The sequence below is a fragment of the Cervus elaphus genome, chromosome 21 (assembly GCF_910594005.1).
Source record: "Cervus elaphus chromosome 21, mCerEla1.1, whole genome shotgun sequence".
NCBI lineage: Eukaryota > Metazoa > Chordata > Mammalia > Artiodactyla > Cervidae > Cervus > Cervus elaphus.
Window position 1 is genome coordinate 40,158,337 of NC_057835.1, and position 18,565 is coordinate 40,176,901.

At 43.2% G+C, this 18,565-nt stretch overlaps 1 protein-coding gene across 14 annotated transcripts in view; it reads right to left on the reverse strand.

Annotated features, from left to right (window-relative positions):
* STAU2 (staufen double-stranded RNA binding protein 2) overlaps positions 1-13,936 on the reverse strand; it is a 299,958-nt gene extending 286,022 nt beyond the window's left edge. For 2 of the 14 annotated variants that reach the window (XM_043879205.1, XM_043879200.1), the window contains exons 1-3: positions 13,155-13,272; positions 6,294-6,359; positions 3,760-3,814 (exon numbers count right to left, since the gene is read on the reverse strand). Coding sequence is in view for 4 of the 14 variants with exons in the window: in XM_043879211.1 (XP_043735146.1) it covers positions 6,294-6,311 (18 nt within the window). In the remaining 10 variants the exon portion in view is untranslated. Of the gene's footprint in view, positions 1-3,759; positions 3,815-6,293; positions 6,360-12,927; positions 12,947-13,154; positions 13,311-13,813 lie in introns of those variants that run through there. The other 12 variants (XM_043879211.1, XM_043879208.1, XM_043879204.1 and 9 more) reach the window with 9 other exon arrangements.
* Between the last annotated feature and the right edge of the window lie 4,629 nt (positions 13,937-18,565).

Here is an 18,565-nt window from a genome sequence, read left to right on the forward strand (position 1 = left end):
AATCTTGATTTTAGCTTGTACTTCATCCAGCCCAGCATTTCACATGATGTACTCTGCATGTAAGTTAAATGAGCAGGGTGACAATATACAGCCTTCATTTGTCCTTAATTATTTGCTTATTTACCCTATGATTTCTCCTTTGATCTGTTGGCTGTTGATGAGTATGTTGTTTAATTTCCACATATTTGTGATTTTTTTTGTATTCTTTCTGCCATTGATTTCTAGCCTTATTCCGCTGTGACCAGAGAAGATACCCTGTATGATTTCAATCTTTCAAAACATACTGAGGTTTGTTTTGTGACCTAACCTATGGCCTATTCCTGGAGAATGCTTTATGTACACTTGGTAAGAATTTGCATTCTGATGTTGCAGAATGCTTTTTATATGTCCATTAGGTCTAATTAGTTTATAGTGCTGTTCATGTCCTCTGTGTCCTTACTGATCTTCTGTCTAGATGTTTTACCCCTTATTCAAGGTGAGGCAAGCATTTTAATTTTGGATGATAAACACTGTGAATTTTACACGTGAGGTTCTGGACTGTGCGGCATTCCTCCATATAGCTTTGGACTTTGTTGTGGTGCACAGTTAAATTACTGGGATCACTTGGAGTCTTCTGAAGACTTTCCAATACCCTATGTATTACAAGGTCTTTATAAACTAGACAGTGGAAATACAAACTATTCCCAGCCTCGTGTGAGCTCCAGAAATTCTTTTCTTACTGCTCTCCAGCAGTTCTTTCCCTGACTTTGATTAGGCCCTGTCATGCAACTATAGATCAGAACCGAGCCAAAGACTCAAGAACCCTCTGCAGCTCTCTAGAATGCATACATGCTTGCTGCTGCGTCGCTTCAGCCGTGTCTGACTCTGTGCAACCCCACAGACGGCAGCCCACCAGGCTCCCCCGTCCCTGGGATTCTCCAAGCAAGAACACTGGAGTAGGTTGCCACTTCCTTCTCCAATGCGTGAAGTGAAAAGTGAAAGTGAAGTCGCTCAGCTGTGTCCGTGGACTGCAGCCTTGAGTGCACTCTTAATTAAATATTTGCCACTTCTTCCCACAGCTCCCTTCTCTCTGGTACTCTGACCTACAATTCTAACTACCTTGGCCTTCCCAAACTCTTATCTTTGTTTCCTAATCTCAACAAAATTTGGTTCTGTTTTGATTCCTCCTCCTTCTACTGCAGCATACAAACAACCTCTAGGCTCTGTTATAAACTACTGCAATAGAAGGGCTTACTTCATTTGTTTCTATTCTCTCAGGGATCACAGTCTGTTGCCACCTGTCATCCAATGTCTAAAAACCATTGTTCACATATATTCACATATATATATATATATACACACACACACACACATATATATATTCTCTCAAGTTTTGTAAGCAAGAGTATATTATTGCTGCATAACAAATTACCCTCAACTTAGCGGCTTAAAAAATAAGCATTTTTTAAAATCTACTTTCTAAGGTTCATCAATCAAGGAGCAGCGTGGCTTAGTGGTTCTGGCTCAGAATGTCTCATGGTGCTGCAGTCAAGATGCTGGTAGGCCAGCAGTCTCTGGTATGGAAGCTTCACAAGGGCTAGAAGACCTGCTTCCAAAAAGGCTCAGTCACACAACATAAGCTAAAGGCCTCAGTTCCTTGTTAGCTGTTGGCAGGAGACCTCAATTTCTCACCATGTGGGCTCTCCAGTGAGCTATTCACAACATGGCAGCTAACTACTCTGAGTGAGCAATGCAGGGTGACACAGAGGGAGAGAGAAGAGAAACTTCTTTTTTTTCCTTTTGGGGGCCACACTCCGCAGCATGCAGGATCTTAATTTCTCACCAGGAACTGAACTTGTGCAACCTCAGTGGAAGCACACAGTCTTCTGGGCTGCCAGGGAAGTCTTCCATAATGTCTTTTATAACCCATCCTTGGAAATGATCCATCACTTCTACCACATCCTATTGGCCAGACCTGACAGAGGATTAACACAAGGGTGGCAGAGATCACTGGGGGCTATCTTGGAAGCTGGCTATCCAGAGGACAAATCCTGTTATGCCAGCATGGCAGAAAGCCAAAATCCTTCTTAAACATTTTAACCTCCTGGTGATTACTACTTTTTTTAATCCCCTAACTGTAAACTGCATCCTATGACTTTAAAAAGGGATGGGCAGGTTGTAGACCCTGCTCCAAAGCCAGACTTTGAAGAAAAATAACTCAGAGTAAGTACCAGCAGCTTTTAAGTGAAAAGGACAGTTTTGGGGCATATGGTAAGAAGGAGGAGAGCACTTGTAGCTGACCTGCCTTGAGAAACGTTCAAGTGGTTCACTCCCCCACACAATTACTTACTCTGTTGACCAACTTAAACAGCTGCCCTCCTTTCTCAACAATCTCCAGAGCAACAAGAGCAACAACACCAGTCATAGGAATTTTTGTTATCCCAATTACTCCTCACAACAGACCTGTGGAATACTATCATTATCCCTTAAACTTTAGACCTTTTGTTTCTTAATGACCAAACCCTGGCTTTACACTTTACAGTATACCCTGACACAACTTTATTCTTTCTATTTAATACCTGGCTCCCTCTTGTTCTACAAGATTCTCTACTTTTCTGGCACTGGAACTCTATTTTGTCCTCCCTATTCTCCCACTTCACTTGAATCAGGCCTTAAAGCTTCCCCTTAGCTTCCATGTTCCCAACAGCAACTACCAAAGCTCTTGAGAAGGAATCACCACTTTAGACTTCTATAAATCCTGCTGCTGGGCTCTCCCAATGCTACAGCTGCCTAACACAGACTTCCCAACCCCCTGGAACACACTGCCCAGTCAAGTGTGCCTCGCCAACTAATCCGAAAACATTTGCCCTATTTCGGTCACTAATTTTCAAGTATCATTTCACAGTACATGTGGCTTTTCAATTTCTATTTGCTGCAGCTTAATGTTTAAATGGTTTCCTTTCCCTCAAAGTAAAAAGGTTAGTCACTCAGTCATGTCCGACTCTTCCCAACCCCATGGACTATAGCTCACCAGGCTCCTCTGTCCATGGAATTCTCCAGGCAAGAGCATTGGAGTGTGTTGCCATGTCCTTCTCTAGGGGATCTTCCCAACCCACAGATCGAACCTGGGTCTCCTGCATTGCAGGCAGATTCTTTACCATCTGAGCCACCAGGAAGCCCTAAGGGCTAGTAATTAATCATCAGGAAGAAAGATCCAAACTCTTAGTACAGTGAATGAAAAAAAATAAACTAATGACTAACCTAGAAAATTCTGAAGGGGATATAATCCAAAGAATTTTTACAAATAAAAAGATAAAGATGCCAGTGAAAACATATAAGCAATTCACAAAAGCCAAAACACAGAAGAATATAAGCAAATCATAGAAATTCAAATTAAAGTATCACTTTTTGTCAGACAGATTGACAGAGACAGAAAATCTGTCACAGAAATAAGGAAACAGGCATTCTGATAAACTTCTAATAGATATAATTTTGTATTTTTGGTATTTATGCATCAAATATCTTTAAAATCTGCATATTCCTTTTAATAGTATTTCCATTTCTAATAATTAATTGCAAGAAAATAATGGACAAAGGAACACAGGTGTATATAAAAAAACATTCATGGTGGCATTAACTATAATATAAAATCTGTCCAACAATAAGGATTTGATTAAATAAATTTCAGTACTTCCAAACTATGGATTAAATCACTTCAGAGTATTATGTATTACATAATCCCAGCTTTTTTAAGTAATACATATTCACATAAAAACATACCTGCATAGAAAAAAATTTAGAAGTATACACCCCAAAATGTTAGCAGTGATTATTTCTGTAAAAGAATAATGAAATTATTGGTGATTTTTTTTCCTTTTTACATATCTATACCACCTAATTTTTCTGCATGAGTTGTAAATGGATAAGAACACACACTTTTAAAAGGTTAAAGTAAAAATGAGTAGAACAATTTAAAGGCAGAAGTATCATTATGGCAGCAGAACGTGGTACATTCCTATGTTCCCTAACAATAATGTCAGCTAGATACAATATCAAAGAGGATACCAAGTAACTCAGTATTCAATACTCTAGTTTTGAATTAGTTCTAGGAACACACATGGAATAATTTGCTAGTACTAATCAGGCATTTTAAGAAACAAAAGACCTCCCAAATAAAAATTTATCTACTAATCCTAAAGATACTACTGAAAATCACAAAGTGAAAAATCTCAACTGCTGCAAGGTGCCAGCTTCAATTGCTTTTTCATGCCTTTTCACATTTATCTTGAGAACTCTCTAATGCGAAAGCAGTCACCATAAAAATAATAAAACATAAAAATCGCTTGTAAGTTTAAAAACTCAATGTGACTTTAGGTTTGGCCAAAGAGGAAGTGTTCTCTATAACTTCTACTATTCCAAATTAGGTTTAGTTTTTTCTCTCAGACTTGAACAATTTGGGAGGATAAAACTTAATCAATGACGAGAGGGTCCTGAAGCGAGCTGAGAAATACTTATTTGTTACAAGCAAAGCATGTCTTATCTCCTGGCACTGTGGACAATTTCTAGTGGCCATGCAGAATGTTGCCTAGTTGTTGTCTGCAAGGCCTGGCTCAACACGACCAGCAGCACTGAGGGTCAGTAAATCATTAGGACTGACCCATAAACCATAATTTTCAATGATGTGGTCTGACATAAAACAAACGACAACTTCTACCTATCTATGGTAGAATTATTGCACCCATATAATTAATAGCAGGCATCCACACAGTCACTCAGGGGGAACTTCACACCGACAGTGCAGTTTGTCAGTCACATCCCATAAAGCGCCATCAACACAGCCAGAGGGACTTGACAGCAACCCTGAAGGCACGGGAAGCCTTAAGCACAGTCCATTCCCTTTAGCCTGTGTGAGTAACGTCTTTGAGGAAAGCGTATTTGCTACACAAGAAAACTGCCTAATTCAAGGAGAAAATCAAAGCTCAACTGTGCATAAGGGAGAGATTTACATTAATGGCATCTGCGTGAAGCAGCATCATACAATACCAAAACTTACAACACAACTGTGGTTACTGTTGACGAGAATGGAGATCTCCCTGCTTTAGCGGCAACCCTAGCACCATTCACCCACTCCTCCAGGAAATAACGTAAATATCACAGACAGTAAGAACTGTTCTAGGACCCGGGGATTCAGCAGTAAACAAAGAAAGGGAAGACAGATGTTAATTAACATTACCTATTTGAATAGAATTTCAAATGTCAGAGTGTCATTAAATCAAAGGGCAGGGTGTTATGAGAGCACATCCCAGGCCTGTGAGTCAACTGAACCAGCACAGGGCGAGAGGCGGGTGGGGGAGAGTGAGAAGAGGTCCAGGGAGAGAGAAAGCAGGAAGCACCACGCTTAATCTAGGACCTGAAAGAGTCTAGTTTCACTGAAGCATTTACACTGTTTCCTAGCACACATTTAAGTCCGAGATGCAGAAATATATCCACACTAAGAGATCAAGTTGGTAACTGCTCCCTAAGTCTGGAGCTCAGAAAAGAGGTCTCAATGAGGTATAAACTTAGAAGTCATTGACTCAGAAATGGTATGTGAGGCAGAGGAACTGGAGATTTCTTAGGCAAGGTGAACTTTATGGAGCGGGGATTAGTGGGGAGGTCATGTATTACTCCCTCAAATCACACACACACAAAAAAATGTAATTTCTTCTTGCAGTCAAATTAATTACTCCTCTCTTGATTTGCAAATGTGAAAAAAAGTAATTTTCTAAAACTACAGTTATGATACAATACCTTTTTTTGTTCAGCAAGGGTAAGATTAAATGTATAAAGTTCTTGGAGAAATGCCAAGACCTAAGAAAACTATTTCTTACAGTGAGTCTAAGGCATTATATGCTATAGTTTATTTAGCAGAGTACTTCCTTTTAGCATTCTCCAGCACCCCAGAAAAAGGAATCTTTTTTAAAGCACTGACTGATACAACGACTTCACAAGATTTGTCACTAGAAGTGCTTCCAGTCTGCAGAACTGCCACCTACTGAAGCTAGATCATGACTCCTGAATACACCAAGTCCTGGAGGGATGTGACATCAGAAAGAACAGACGACCCTTCTGCTGTTCAAAATTTACCAGCATTCAGGACTATTGCTCTAATTCTTATACAACCTGCCCTGCAGTCTTCCTATGACAAATATACAGTACGTAATTGCTCTATAAAGTGGTGGTCAGGTTGTGGTTATAGAAAAGCTGAGTTAAAATGCTCTGCGATTTATGGCCCAAGCACCATATAAGAGTGACATGCCTTAACACACACTCACCTGATTTATCTGAAGCATGTTAAAACAATATTGACCAAAGTGCTGTATCCCTCACGGCTCCAAAAACTAGAAAACGAAAATGAAGAAATAAAAGTTCAACTTAGTTGGTGATCACAATGATTAGCACTTTAAACACATGTTCGTGACCAAAATCAAATATATAATGGAGCAGATCTAGATCAGCGTAGAACCTTCTACGATGATAAACATATTCTAGATCTTCACTGTCCAAACTGATAGCCACATGTGGCTATTGAACACTTGAAATGTGGCTAACACAAATGAGAAAATAAATTTTAAACTTCCTTTACTGTTATTTAAACTTAACCACACGTGGCGAGTAGCTACCATACTGGATAGAGCAGATCTACGCTGAACAAAGTCTCTTCTGGTTCTAGAGTTTACAACAATTTCAGCAAAAGAGAAGCTGTTAAAACAATCTGAAAGTTTCAGATTAATATTTAATATATACATCCCTTGCTCCAGTAAGGTTTTAAATAGCTTTGTTCCCATCCTCTATAAGATAAACTAAGCCTGAAGACGTAACATACATACTCTCTTAGGTGGAATGGAGAAGAGCACATGGTAAACTACCTAGTTTTTTTTCCCGTTTCTGGCTTTAATATCATTACAGAAAAACTGCATGCATATTAAGATTTTATATAACATTTTCAAAAAGAAAATCACCACTGACACATCCCATTCTTACATTTGGATTTGTTTCCTTATGGGTCTGAACTCCTTGCGATGGCTGTATTATTTTCATGTGGCAAATCTCTTCTACACTTAACTTTAAAAATAGATATCAGGGACTCTCCTGGCAGTCCAGGGGTTAAGACTCCGTGCTTCCACTGCAGGGGCCACGGTTCCATAGTTTCACTACCACGGATCAAACAAGATCCCACAACTCCCATGACCCAAAAGAAAGATAGCAATGAAGGGCAGGAAAACCCAAACTTATAAATAAATGGATCTTGTAATGTGAGAAGTTAGACAAAAAATTATCTACAGTCCCCCCAAAAAATTATCACAACTTTTATATACAGCAAAAGTTAAATTCAATCACTTGTGTAGAAACTTTTATACTAAAAAGTTTTAATACTGAACTTTCCCTCTGAAGCAAAGGTTCTTGAGATATGTATATACAGACACCATATGAATATGCATGTGTGTATATGTATATATTTGACTACCATTTTTTCAAGATGACAAACTAGAGTCAATTCAAAATGGCTTTGAAAGTTTTCAATTATTTCTTATAATAGTGACCTCAGCATCTATGTCAGCTTTTATATTATTCAAGAGAACTGCATGTTGTAGAAATAGCACAAGGTCTGAGTACCAGTGAATTTGCATTTTAGTCCAAGCTCTTCAGCTGATCACCTTTTGAGCCTTGGTAAATTACTTTGTGCATCTGAAGAGTTCTTTCTCTTGCTTCTATTTTCTTCTTTTTTAATTTTTTTTTTTTTTTTAGAAAGTAAATCCAAGTCCTCTGGTAGGCAGCCTCTAATGAATAGAGGAAAGCAGCAATAACAAGCTGCCATTTCCAAGACTGAGTTATAAAAAGACCATCATTACCCTCCTGCATGTCACCTGCTCTGCTTCTCTCACCTGTTTGCTCTGTGGGAAGCCGGCTGCCACGTTGTAAGCTGTCCTGTAAACAGACCTACGTGGCAAAGAACTGAGGGACACCTTGGGCCAACTGCCCAAAAGAAACTGAGGTTTGGTCCAAGACACTGCAAGGAACTGAATCCTGCCAAGAGTCTCATGAATGACTCAGAAGCAGATCTTCCCCTAGTCAAGCCTTCAGATGAGATCACAGCCCCAGAAACAGCTTACCTGCAACCTCCTAGGAGACCTTGAGCCACAGACACCCAGATAAGCTGCACCCAGACTTCTAACTCACAGAAACTGGGATAATAAATATTTGCTGTTTTAAATTCTTAATTCCTGGTGTAATTTGTTATTTGGCAATAAGTAAGACAGTTCTGGTCAACTCTAAAGTTCTATAATTCTATGATGCTTTAGGTGTTAACTAATATATTTAGGCAAACCCAAAAAAATCAATTCCCTGTTCAACATGAATAAATAATTAATGCTAGAAAGTGGTAAATTATGAAACTTAAACATTTACATTTTATTCAAGAGAAAATCATTAAAAAGTATAGCATTAGTGAAATGGTGTTAAAATACACCACCAATATGTAAAACTACAAACCAAACCAATTTCTTTTTTTTAATCAAAAAAAGTTCATTTGGACATTAAAATATGAATTAACTACTAAAAGCATCTCAGTGATCTAATATCCCTTACTTCCCAGAATTTAACATTATTTAATAAGAATTTACCAAAGTTAAAAAAAATCTCATTTTGTTTTTATTTCATGTATGCCTCTAAAAGTTAAAAATGCTTATCTAAAAAGTTAAAAATGCTTATCTATAGACCTGCATGTGTTTCTTCAACATTAGAGTTTGGCAACACTGGTGGCTGATCCTGAGAAACAGGCACAATAAAATACAGGGGAAGTTCTAATCTTCTGATATACAAAAGGCAGTTTTATGAAGAAGCAAAAACAAAAGCACCTATTCACTCAAAACGGACCATACAATTTTAAAAATTCTGTAAGCCTTTCCTTCACAATGATAAAGATCTGTAGAAATTAAAACATGAAGCCAATCTGTCTGTAACAGCACTCTGGGAAGTCACAGGATAAAAACTCTGAACTTAACTTTTTTTCACAAACAAGTTATACTAGATTTATACCAATATAAAGATTTCAACTATTCCATGGACAATCTGGAATGCCCACCATAGCACCTCTTTAAACTTCATTTCTTCTTTAAAGACATGCCACATCCTACATTTAAAAGAATCTGATAAACATATCAAGTCATATCAATAAAATGCAGAGCATTTTATACTGCCTACAGCTTCATAAAATCCACCTTCCCTTCATCTGTCAAAAAGTTTCCAGCTACCATTCATTCCAATTACAACTATGTACTTTTAGAGAAACCTATTTACGTGTCCCCAAAATGCCCTAGAGTGATACCCTGTCAGGCACATTAGGACATGCAGTTCCAGATTCCAAGCTACTAAATGAAAACAGGCAGGACGGTTCATGGAGACAAGGCACCACTAACTGGAGAGGACCTCCCACTCGAGAAGAATTAAAGGTCCAGCAAGAATCTGAAATGTACTGCTGTTATCACTCGCTGTATTATGAATTACATTCTGCTCATCTGATTAATTGAAAGCTGTGCAAAATTAAATCTATAAAATCCTCAATAATTAAATCCTGCTTTATAAAATTGGCATTATTAAATTATTATATCTATACAACATCTTATATTGACACCTATCCCACAACCGACAGGCAACCCTCACTTCAATGTCTTATCTGACAATATGAAAAGAAAAACATTTACTATTCCCATTCTTAGATTCCAAACCACTACAAAACTAAATACCAACTCAAAGCTTCTTACTCTAAAAATTTCATGGGCTTCTTAAAAAGTGTTTTTAAAAAAGTTTTTCATTTTCATTTCTTTCCAAAAGTACCACAAATAACTATTTTTCTGTAAGAAAAACAGAACAATTTAGTACATATTTTAACAGTGCCCAAGAGACTATGAAGGCTTCCCAGGTGGCTCAGTGGTAAAGAATCCGCCTGCCAATGCAGGAGACCTGGGTTCAATCCCTGAGTTGGAAAGATCCCCTGGAGGAGGGCAGGGCAACCCATTTCAGTATTTTTGCCTGGAGAATCCCACGGACAGAGGAGCCTAGCAGGCTACAGTCCATGGGGTTCCAAGAGTCAGACACAACTTAGCGACTAAACAACAACAAAGAACCTACGATATAGTCTAGAGAAGTCTCACTCCATGATCCATTCCAGGGGAAAACATCCACATACATACTACCAGCCAAATAAAAAAGGAAATAGTTATTAGACACCAATTTTAAATATCAGGTGCCATATTTTGCCATATTTATATTACCTCATTTAATCCTCATCACCTTGGATGTAGGTGATATCCCCGTTTTTCTAGAAGTTGGGTCACTTCTCCATGGTCACATCACTAGGATTAAAACTCAGTTTTGTCTGGTTCCAAGTCCCCTTCCCTCCATTATATGTTAAATTATAAATAAAGACTCAACTCCTTAAAAATATTCCTGTAACAAATGGCCTGATCTCTAAAACAATAATGGCAAGGATCCTATATAGAACTTCAGGAATTTACTCAAAATCGATGACACAAAAATATAAATTATAATTATTATGAATTCTATACACACACCTAGTATTTTCTTGAGTATCTAGAAAAGGCATGAATATATCTAGATGTGATTTGATTACAGCATGCATGTCTCCACTATTCAGTCTAATAACAACAAAACTCAATTTCGCAATATCTAGACTTTTATTATGATCTGTACACATAAATGATCCGATATCCAGTGCTCAAAGCGTACAAAAGAAAAGAAGACAGAGGAATAGATGTAAAGAGGAGGTTAACTACAGAGGGAAAAAAACCCAGCACATTGGCCAATTATAACTTCCAGAACCTGATTCTAATACAGAAAAACCACTCAACCTCACTTTCTATGCTGTTTGTATACTAATAACTGATAAGTAGCTTAGATACTTTTGATAGTCTTATCCTTTGTTGAAAACCAGACCAAGCCTCTCCTTCCTAGAATTTTATTCCAAGCATGACAAGTAAGCTAAAATATGAAATTTACATGGTCTTCCAGGCTGAATTATGTCAGAGTAAAGAACTATGGTGTATGTAACTTATCCTCAAATGGTCTAGGGAAAAAACACGTGTGTGACAGAAAGAAAGTAAATGATAAATTGTAAAATGGTAACAGGTGACTCTGAGTTAAGGTGACAAGAATACTCTTTGCATTATTCTTATTCTTGGTATTTTTCCATAAACTTGAAATTATTTCCAAATAAAAAAATGTAACTTAAAAATTACATGGCAGTCTATCTGAAGTTAACAGTGCAAACCTGGATTATACAGCAACATTTTCACAAATACAAAACACAGATTTTTGAAGAAAATTTTACTGATGGGTGAAGAAATCTGAACCATGTCCTACCAACTAATGATCACTTAGGAATAAATTTCAAACTACACTGCCATGGAATGGAATGTGGCAACCGGTGCCTTAAGTTGAAAACGTAGCAGGACAAAACTGTAGACATCACATAGTTTGTTTTAAGTTTCACAAATTTAATATAGGTCTGCTGCAAAATGCAGCAAATTTACAATTCAAGTGGTATGTGTTTTCTCTGGTTTGCAATAAAATACAAACTGAAAAATTAAAAACCTGCCAAATTACAAAACAATCGAGATGCAGAGTATCTGGATTTTGATGGTTTTATTAAACAAGATTTTTTTTTTCCCTACTGCTGCTCAGTACACCGTGGTATGTGTGAATCATCTTGAGAAAGCAAGGACAGAGAAGAAATAGCCTCCAGGAGCAATGTTGCAATCTTTTCTCCTACAAGGTTACTATTATCCCGTGTGCCCATCACAGTTTTGATTTCAAATATTCATCATGCTTTCTTAAAACATAAGGATGCATCAGAAAAAGTGATTAATGCTCAAAGTTCCCCAAAATCGTGAAATCAAACATTAAAATTGAAGGTTTTCAGCTAACAGTTAAACACCTTTAAAAGATCATCTCATCTTTTCTGCAGGAACCACCTAACTTGAAATCCTTTACTATCTTCCGCTAATTGAATGGTCCTTCTCTACCGAAGGAGATTTAAACCTTCTGGGGAAGGGGGGGTGGGGGGACGGGAAACGCGTCACGCCAAGTAAAGATCCTTTCCAAAGAAAATTCTCCCCAAGTGCAAAATTCTGCACATATTTCCAGGGACTTTCAGATCCCAAGGCCATTATCCCCACCCCCTCTCCAGAAGGATCCCAGCTGAAGCGTTTCCCCGATCGCCTCTGCGGAACACCCCCCTGGACCCAATCCACACAGTGCCCGGCTCTCCCCCGAGGACGGGAGGCTCCGTCCTCTCCGGGTGGATTCTGTAACCGATCTTTGTCTCTCCGCCCAACTCCCTTCACCTCGGCAAGGTCACTAGCTGCCAACCACCCCTCTGAGCCGAGCCCTCACCGTAGTAGTTCGTAGGAGCCACGGCACAACTTGCGTGTCATAGGATACCTTCTGCCCCCCTCGGCCCCACCTACCTTCCCCATTTCGGAGCCTTACGTCTTCATCACTTGCCCATTATACAGAAATAGCCACCACCGCCGGCCCCCGGCGCGCCCCCGCCCCGCCCCGCCGCTCCTCCCGCGCCCCCCGGGCGCCTTCCTGGCAGACCCTCCAAGGATGGGCCCCCCCCGCCCCGGTCTCCCCTCCCCTCCCCTCTGCAGGGGCCCTCCCCCTCCCCCTCCCGCACCGTCGCCTTTCCCGCAGTCCCCTCTTCCGGCCGTTCCCACACTCCCCGGGGCCCCCCACGACCCCCACCTCCCGGGCCCCTGCTCCCCGTCACCCACCGGCCCCCCTCAATCCATTCGTGCCGGCCTCCTCGCCTCCCTCCCGGCTCCTCCCCTCTGGACACCTGTGTCGTCCCACCCCCTCCACACTCGCCCCCCCCAATTCATTCACCTCCTCCCCGGCTCCCTGCCCCCCGCCACCCTCCTCCCCTCCCCCTCCCGCCCCGAGAGGGCCCGAGGAGGGAGGGAAGGCGCGGGGGAGGGGAGGCCGCCGAGGGGCCGCTCTTCTCGGGGTTCGCCGCGCGCCGCGGACCCGCAAGGCTCCCCAGCGCCCTCTGTCTCCTCCGCCGGCGGGGCGGAAGTCGGGGCCTCCCGCACGCCCCCAACGAGGGTATTTACCTTCTCGCCGGGGACACTTTGCAGACGACTCCAACATTGGCAAACACTACAGAGAACTGACCCCGCTCGGCCGCCGCCGCCGCCGCCGCCGGCTTCCACCCCTCGGGTTCCCCGCCCCCCGCCTCCGCCCGCCTTTCGGGCGCTCCCGCCGCGCCCTCCCGGGCCCGCGCCGCGCGCCCCCGCTGACGCAGCCGCTCCCGCGCCCTCAGCCCGCCCGGCACGCGCGCGCGCGCGCCCCCGAATCCCCGCGGACCTGCGCCGCGCGCCCGGCACCGACCCTCCCTCCCTTCCTCCTCTCGCCGGCCCGCGGCCGAGCACGGCCATTGTTCGCGGCGCAGCTCCCGCCCCCTGGCGGCCGGCAGTGCGCCGCAGTGGCGGCCGCTGCGGGCGCTGCGGTGCTGGCGCCGGCAGGCCGGGCCCCCGGGCGAGGGCCCCGTCCCCCGGGTCCTTGAGAAAGGGGAGGCGAGCGAGCGCCTGGGGATCGCGCCCCGTCTGCAGTCTCCGGGCCCCCGCGGCCCGGCTCCCCGCCCCCTCGGCTGCAAAGGGTGGGCCTGGGGCAGCCTCGTCCACACCTGCAACTCGGCCACTGAGGCCTCCTCCGCCCAATGGACCCTCTGATCTTTCCCGGCGGTGTCTGCACCCAGACTCCCAGCCCGTACCTTCCCCAGGCTCTCTCGCTGCCCGCCTTTGCTCTGCTGGGGACGCGCTACCATCCCGCGTCTGCTCCGGCCGCCGCTGTGCGCTGCACGGTTTAGCGGATCCTGCACCTTTCCAGACTGGGAGGAGGAGGGGGCGGGGGAAGGGGAGGGGGTTAGCGCAACTGTCTCGCCCAGAAAACACTAGTGATCAGTAATCACCTGCTCGCCAAGAGCCGCAGCGTGGCCAGACAGCCTTCTCGACCGGAAAAATCACGAAAAGAGAAATCTTTCGAACCAAAAAGGAGAAGGATCATCTTAGAATAGTGCCCTAGATTCTAGATCGTTGAGGCAAGAACGTCAGAAAACTCGAATTACTTCTTGATTCGTCCTGGTTTTGATGTGGGTTACTGATGTCTGGATAACTTCAACCCAGTTAAGCCCCGTGAAATCCAACACTCCATTTAGTAAATGGCGCCATAAATAATCTGGTAATAAAGTACATCTAGAAATAGAATTATTACTGTTTCACAAACTTACCCATTTGCATTATTATTCCCAGGGTTCCTTGCCCAGTATCAATTCTCTGCCTGAGACATGTCTACCAGACCTGTGATTTCTTTCAGTCATCACGTAAAACCGATAGTTCTCTGAACAGCTGGGAAGACAGTGTAGCATAGGGGTTACAAGAAAGGGCATTCTAACTAGATACCCAGGCCAGGTTATCCACTTACCAAGTAGAAGACCATGGGGATGTTATTTACCTGATGAGTTTTATTCTTTTGTTGCCCGGGAGACAACGTGTATATTTATTTATTTTGGCTGTGCTGGGTCTTCCTTGCTGCATGTGTTTTTCTCCGGCTGCGGTGAGTGGGAGCTACTCTCTAGTTGCTGTGTGCAGGCTTCTCATTGTGGTGGCTTCTGCTGCTGCTGAGCACGGGCCCTGGGGCAGGTGGGCTCAGTAGCTGCAATGCCCGGGCTCCAGGGCACAGGCTCAGTAGTTGTGGCACATGGGCTTACTTGCTCCGCAACATATGGGATCTTCCCAGACCAGGGATGGAACCAGTGTCCTCTGCACTGCCAGGCGAATTCTCAACCACTGGACCACCCAGGGAAGCCCTATAATGTGTATTTAAATGGCATAGTATGCACAAAGCCCTTTAAGCAGGACCTGATCCATGGCAGGTCTCCCGTGAAAGGACATCATCTACTGCCACGTTTTCCTTCTAGAACTCTTTCCTATGACTCTTCCCCTCTTTTTCACCTGTGCCAGTTCCTTCAAACTTAACGTGGTACATCCTCCCTAAGTGTGCCCTAGTCTTTGTTTAATGACTTCTAGCGCTCAAGCCTCGGAGAAGGCAATGTCAACCCACTCCAGTACTCTTGCCTGGAAAATCCCATGGACCGAGGAGCCTGGTGGGCTGCAGTCCATGCGGTCCCTAAGAGTCGAACACGACTGAGAGACTTCACTTTCACTTTTCACTTTCATGCGTTGGAGAAGGAAATGGCAACCCACTCCAGTGTTCTTGCCTGGAGAATCCCAGGGATGGGGGAGCCTGGTGGGCTGCCGTCTATGGGGTCGCACAGAGTCGGACACGACTGAAGCGACTTAGCAGCAGCAGCAGCAGCAGCGCTCAAGCCTAGCAGTCAAATACTTGTTCAATGCTTTGAATGAGAACATGTCCTTCACACCGGCAGTATGGAAGGACAAGTCCCCCACATTTGTGCCTTTGCTGGGCTCCCGCTCCCTGCAGTCCATCCTTCTGTGAGCATGTCATCCTTCAGATCCTTCCAAAATCACCTCCTTGAGAGCATTCTGCAGCTCCTCTGAGGAGGCCAGCTCTTTTTCTTCTCTCTCCTCTGACATGATAGGGGTATTAGATTGTTTTTGAACCTGATTCTATATGCCAAACAGTACCTTATGTAAGGCCAGGCTCTGTGTCTCATTCATCTTTGTAGTCCCAGCATCCAACAGCCAACAGGTGGAAGTAAATGCTTTTGGAATAAATGGATGAATTGTTACTCTTAGAAATGGCACTGAAGTGGTCAGAAGTGTCATTCCCTCTTATTCAGGTTGTTATAGTTCACTGAAAACTTTATCTCTGCTGTAACTTTTTCTTATAGTTAATTTTAAGGCTTTGGTTATCCACTTGCTAATTAAGAGATGATGGGGGGAGAAAGAGAGACCTTGGGTGTGTTATAGTTAAGCCCCAAATTGAATGAATTTTTTAAAATTTCATTTATTTAATTTAGTTTTGGCTACACTAGGCAGCATGTGACAAACATGCTTACAGTGAAAACACCAGACACGGGAAATTCCATACATCCTGTATTAGAAATTTTTGTATGAATAGTAAAGAAAAACTGTGGGTTTTTTTGTTGTTTTTTTTTTTCTCTTTAAGTTGGCATGCAGAGAACCAGAAAATCGACTGGTAGTGTGGGAAAAAAATTCCAGAGAGAGAATTTATAATTTGGCTTTATTCTATCATTGTTACTCTAAATTTCTGATACTTTTCTTTGTGCCTTGCTTATAATTATTTAAATTTTCTTGCAATAGAAAAAATGTGTAACATCTCTGAACACAGGGGAGTGGGGTAGCAGGTGTTTCTTCTTAAATAAGTTCAATGACTTCTCCTAACCCTTTTTAATTGTGTCTATTTTGAAAGGTATCATTTAGCACTTTATTATCTTTCCTTCTCGTCCTATCCCCTCTTCAAAATGCTTCATTATTCTTTCTCCCTTCCCATTTATAAAGGAGGGGGGCGGAAAAAAGAAGAAACATTCTAGCTGTTTATACTTTCTCACTCTTTCATCTCTTTGGTACTTGTTGATTGCTTTCTGAATTAGTAATATATTGCAGTTGTAATAAACCATCCCCAGGGAAATCCCTGGTAGTTCAGTGGTTAGGACTTGGCGCTTTCACTGCTGGGGTCCAGGTTCCATCCCTGGTAAGAGAACTAAGATCCCGCAAGTTATGCAGCATGGAAACAAATGAATGAATGAATAAATAAAGTAAATAAGCTATCCCCACATCTAGTGACTAAAAACAACAGAGGTTTATTTAGTTCGGGCCGTCTGGGCAAGGCTCAATGACTTTATATTTAACTGCTCCCACAGTTATCAGCTAGGACAGCTCACAAGGCTGGGAGCCCACACCAGGTAAGGACACACTCACTCACACCTGTGGTTGATGCCGGCCGTCTACTGGGACCTCTTCTGAGGCTGTCGGCCAGAACACCTACCTGTGGCCTGTGAGCTGCTTGGCTGCCTCAAAGCACAGTGGCTGGGTTCCAAACAACAGGAAGGCAAAGGCCTGGACCCAGCAGCTGGCACAAATGTGCTGTGAACGCTGCCATATTCTATTGGTCCAAGAGTCCCAGGGCCCAGATTCAAGGGGTGAGACCAGACTGTCAAAGAATTTTTGAGTCACATTTAAAGCTGTACGCATTCACTGAAATATATCTCCTTATCTGTTCACTCTGTTGCTCTTGTGTTAAAATAACGATGGCATTGAAAATGTCTTTTCATGGACACCTGGGTCTGTGTGTATCATGGCGACTGACTTCTCATTGAATGTGTCCCCCACCCACTGAAGACACCTGAATGATGGAGGCTACAAAAATCAGGTTCTAGAGGGCTTAGTGCACTTTTCTAGTCCACTCCCCACCTCAGGTCAAGGGGGAGGCTTCGGGCAAGTCAGGTAGTCAGCAGCTGCAGCAGCGGGAGAGAGGAACAGGTAAGGTAGGTTGAATGCTGGAGGAGGGGCCCAGGCTGTAACGTGCAATTGTAACACGGAGTCACACTGTGTTTCTGGAATGTGTGCAGTTGGCCGTGCGCCATGCAGCCAGCGAGGAGGTGAGAGGTGACCCAGGGAGGGACCGACGGAGGCAGGGTCAAGACAACTGACAATGTCAAGAAGATACACACCCAGGACAGGGGCTGCTCCTTCCTCTCCCATCCCCTTCTCAGCATCTCTGCTGCGCTTAGTCGCTCAGTCATGTCTGACTCTGCAACCCCACAGACTGTAGCCCAGCAGGCTCCTCTGTCCATGGGATTCTCCAGGCAAGAATACTAGAGGGGGTTGCCATCCTCTCCTCCAGGGGATCTCCCCAACCCAGGGATTGAACCCAGATCTCCCACACTGCAGGCAGATTCTTTACTGTCTGAGCCACCAGCGCAGCCACCAGGCAGGTGTGTTTTTCATTTATTCATTCAATGTTCATGCTGTGCCTGGGGCTACCCCAAAATATGGCAGCTTGGCATGAGGAGTATGTTAAGCTAAAGGAATTTGAGAAACAGCATGTAATGGAAAAACTTTCTGACCTTCCCCTGAAACAGGTCATAAAACGCTCACATGAGACATGCCCTCTCTATACCCAGAGGAAAGAGCATCCTTATCTTCCAAAGATGAAAGGACACAGAGATGAACCTGCATGAACAAGCTTTGCTAAGCGTTGGCCAGTTTACTCCCCTTACCTCATAACCTCTGTCCCATCACATCTTTCCCCAGCATTCCACTCTTCAAACCTAGCATAAAAGTTTGCAGGTTTAATTGTTTCTTTGGGTCCTCATTACCTTATGAAAACTTCTGTGTCCCATAAAAGTTGTGTCAAATAAATGTGTATGCTTTTCTCTTGTTGATCTGTCTTTTGTTACAGGGGTCCCAGTCGAGAACGTGGAAGTGGGAAGGCACAGATCTATTTCCTCCACTACACCTGCCGTGACAGTGACGTCTGTCAGGGTATTAAAATTGTCTGGTGCCACTCTGTACCCTTG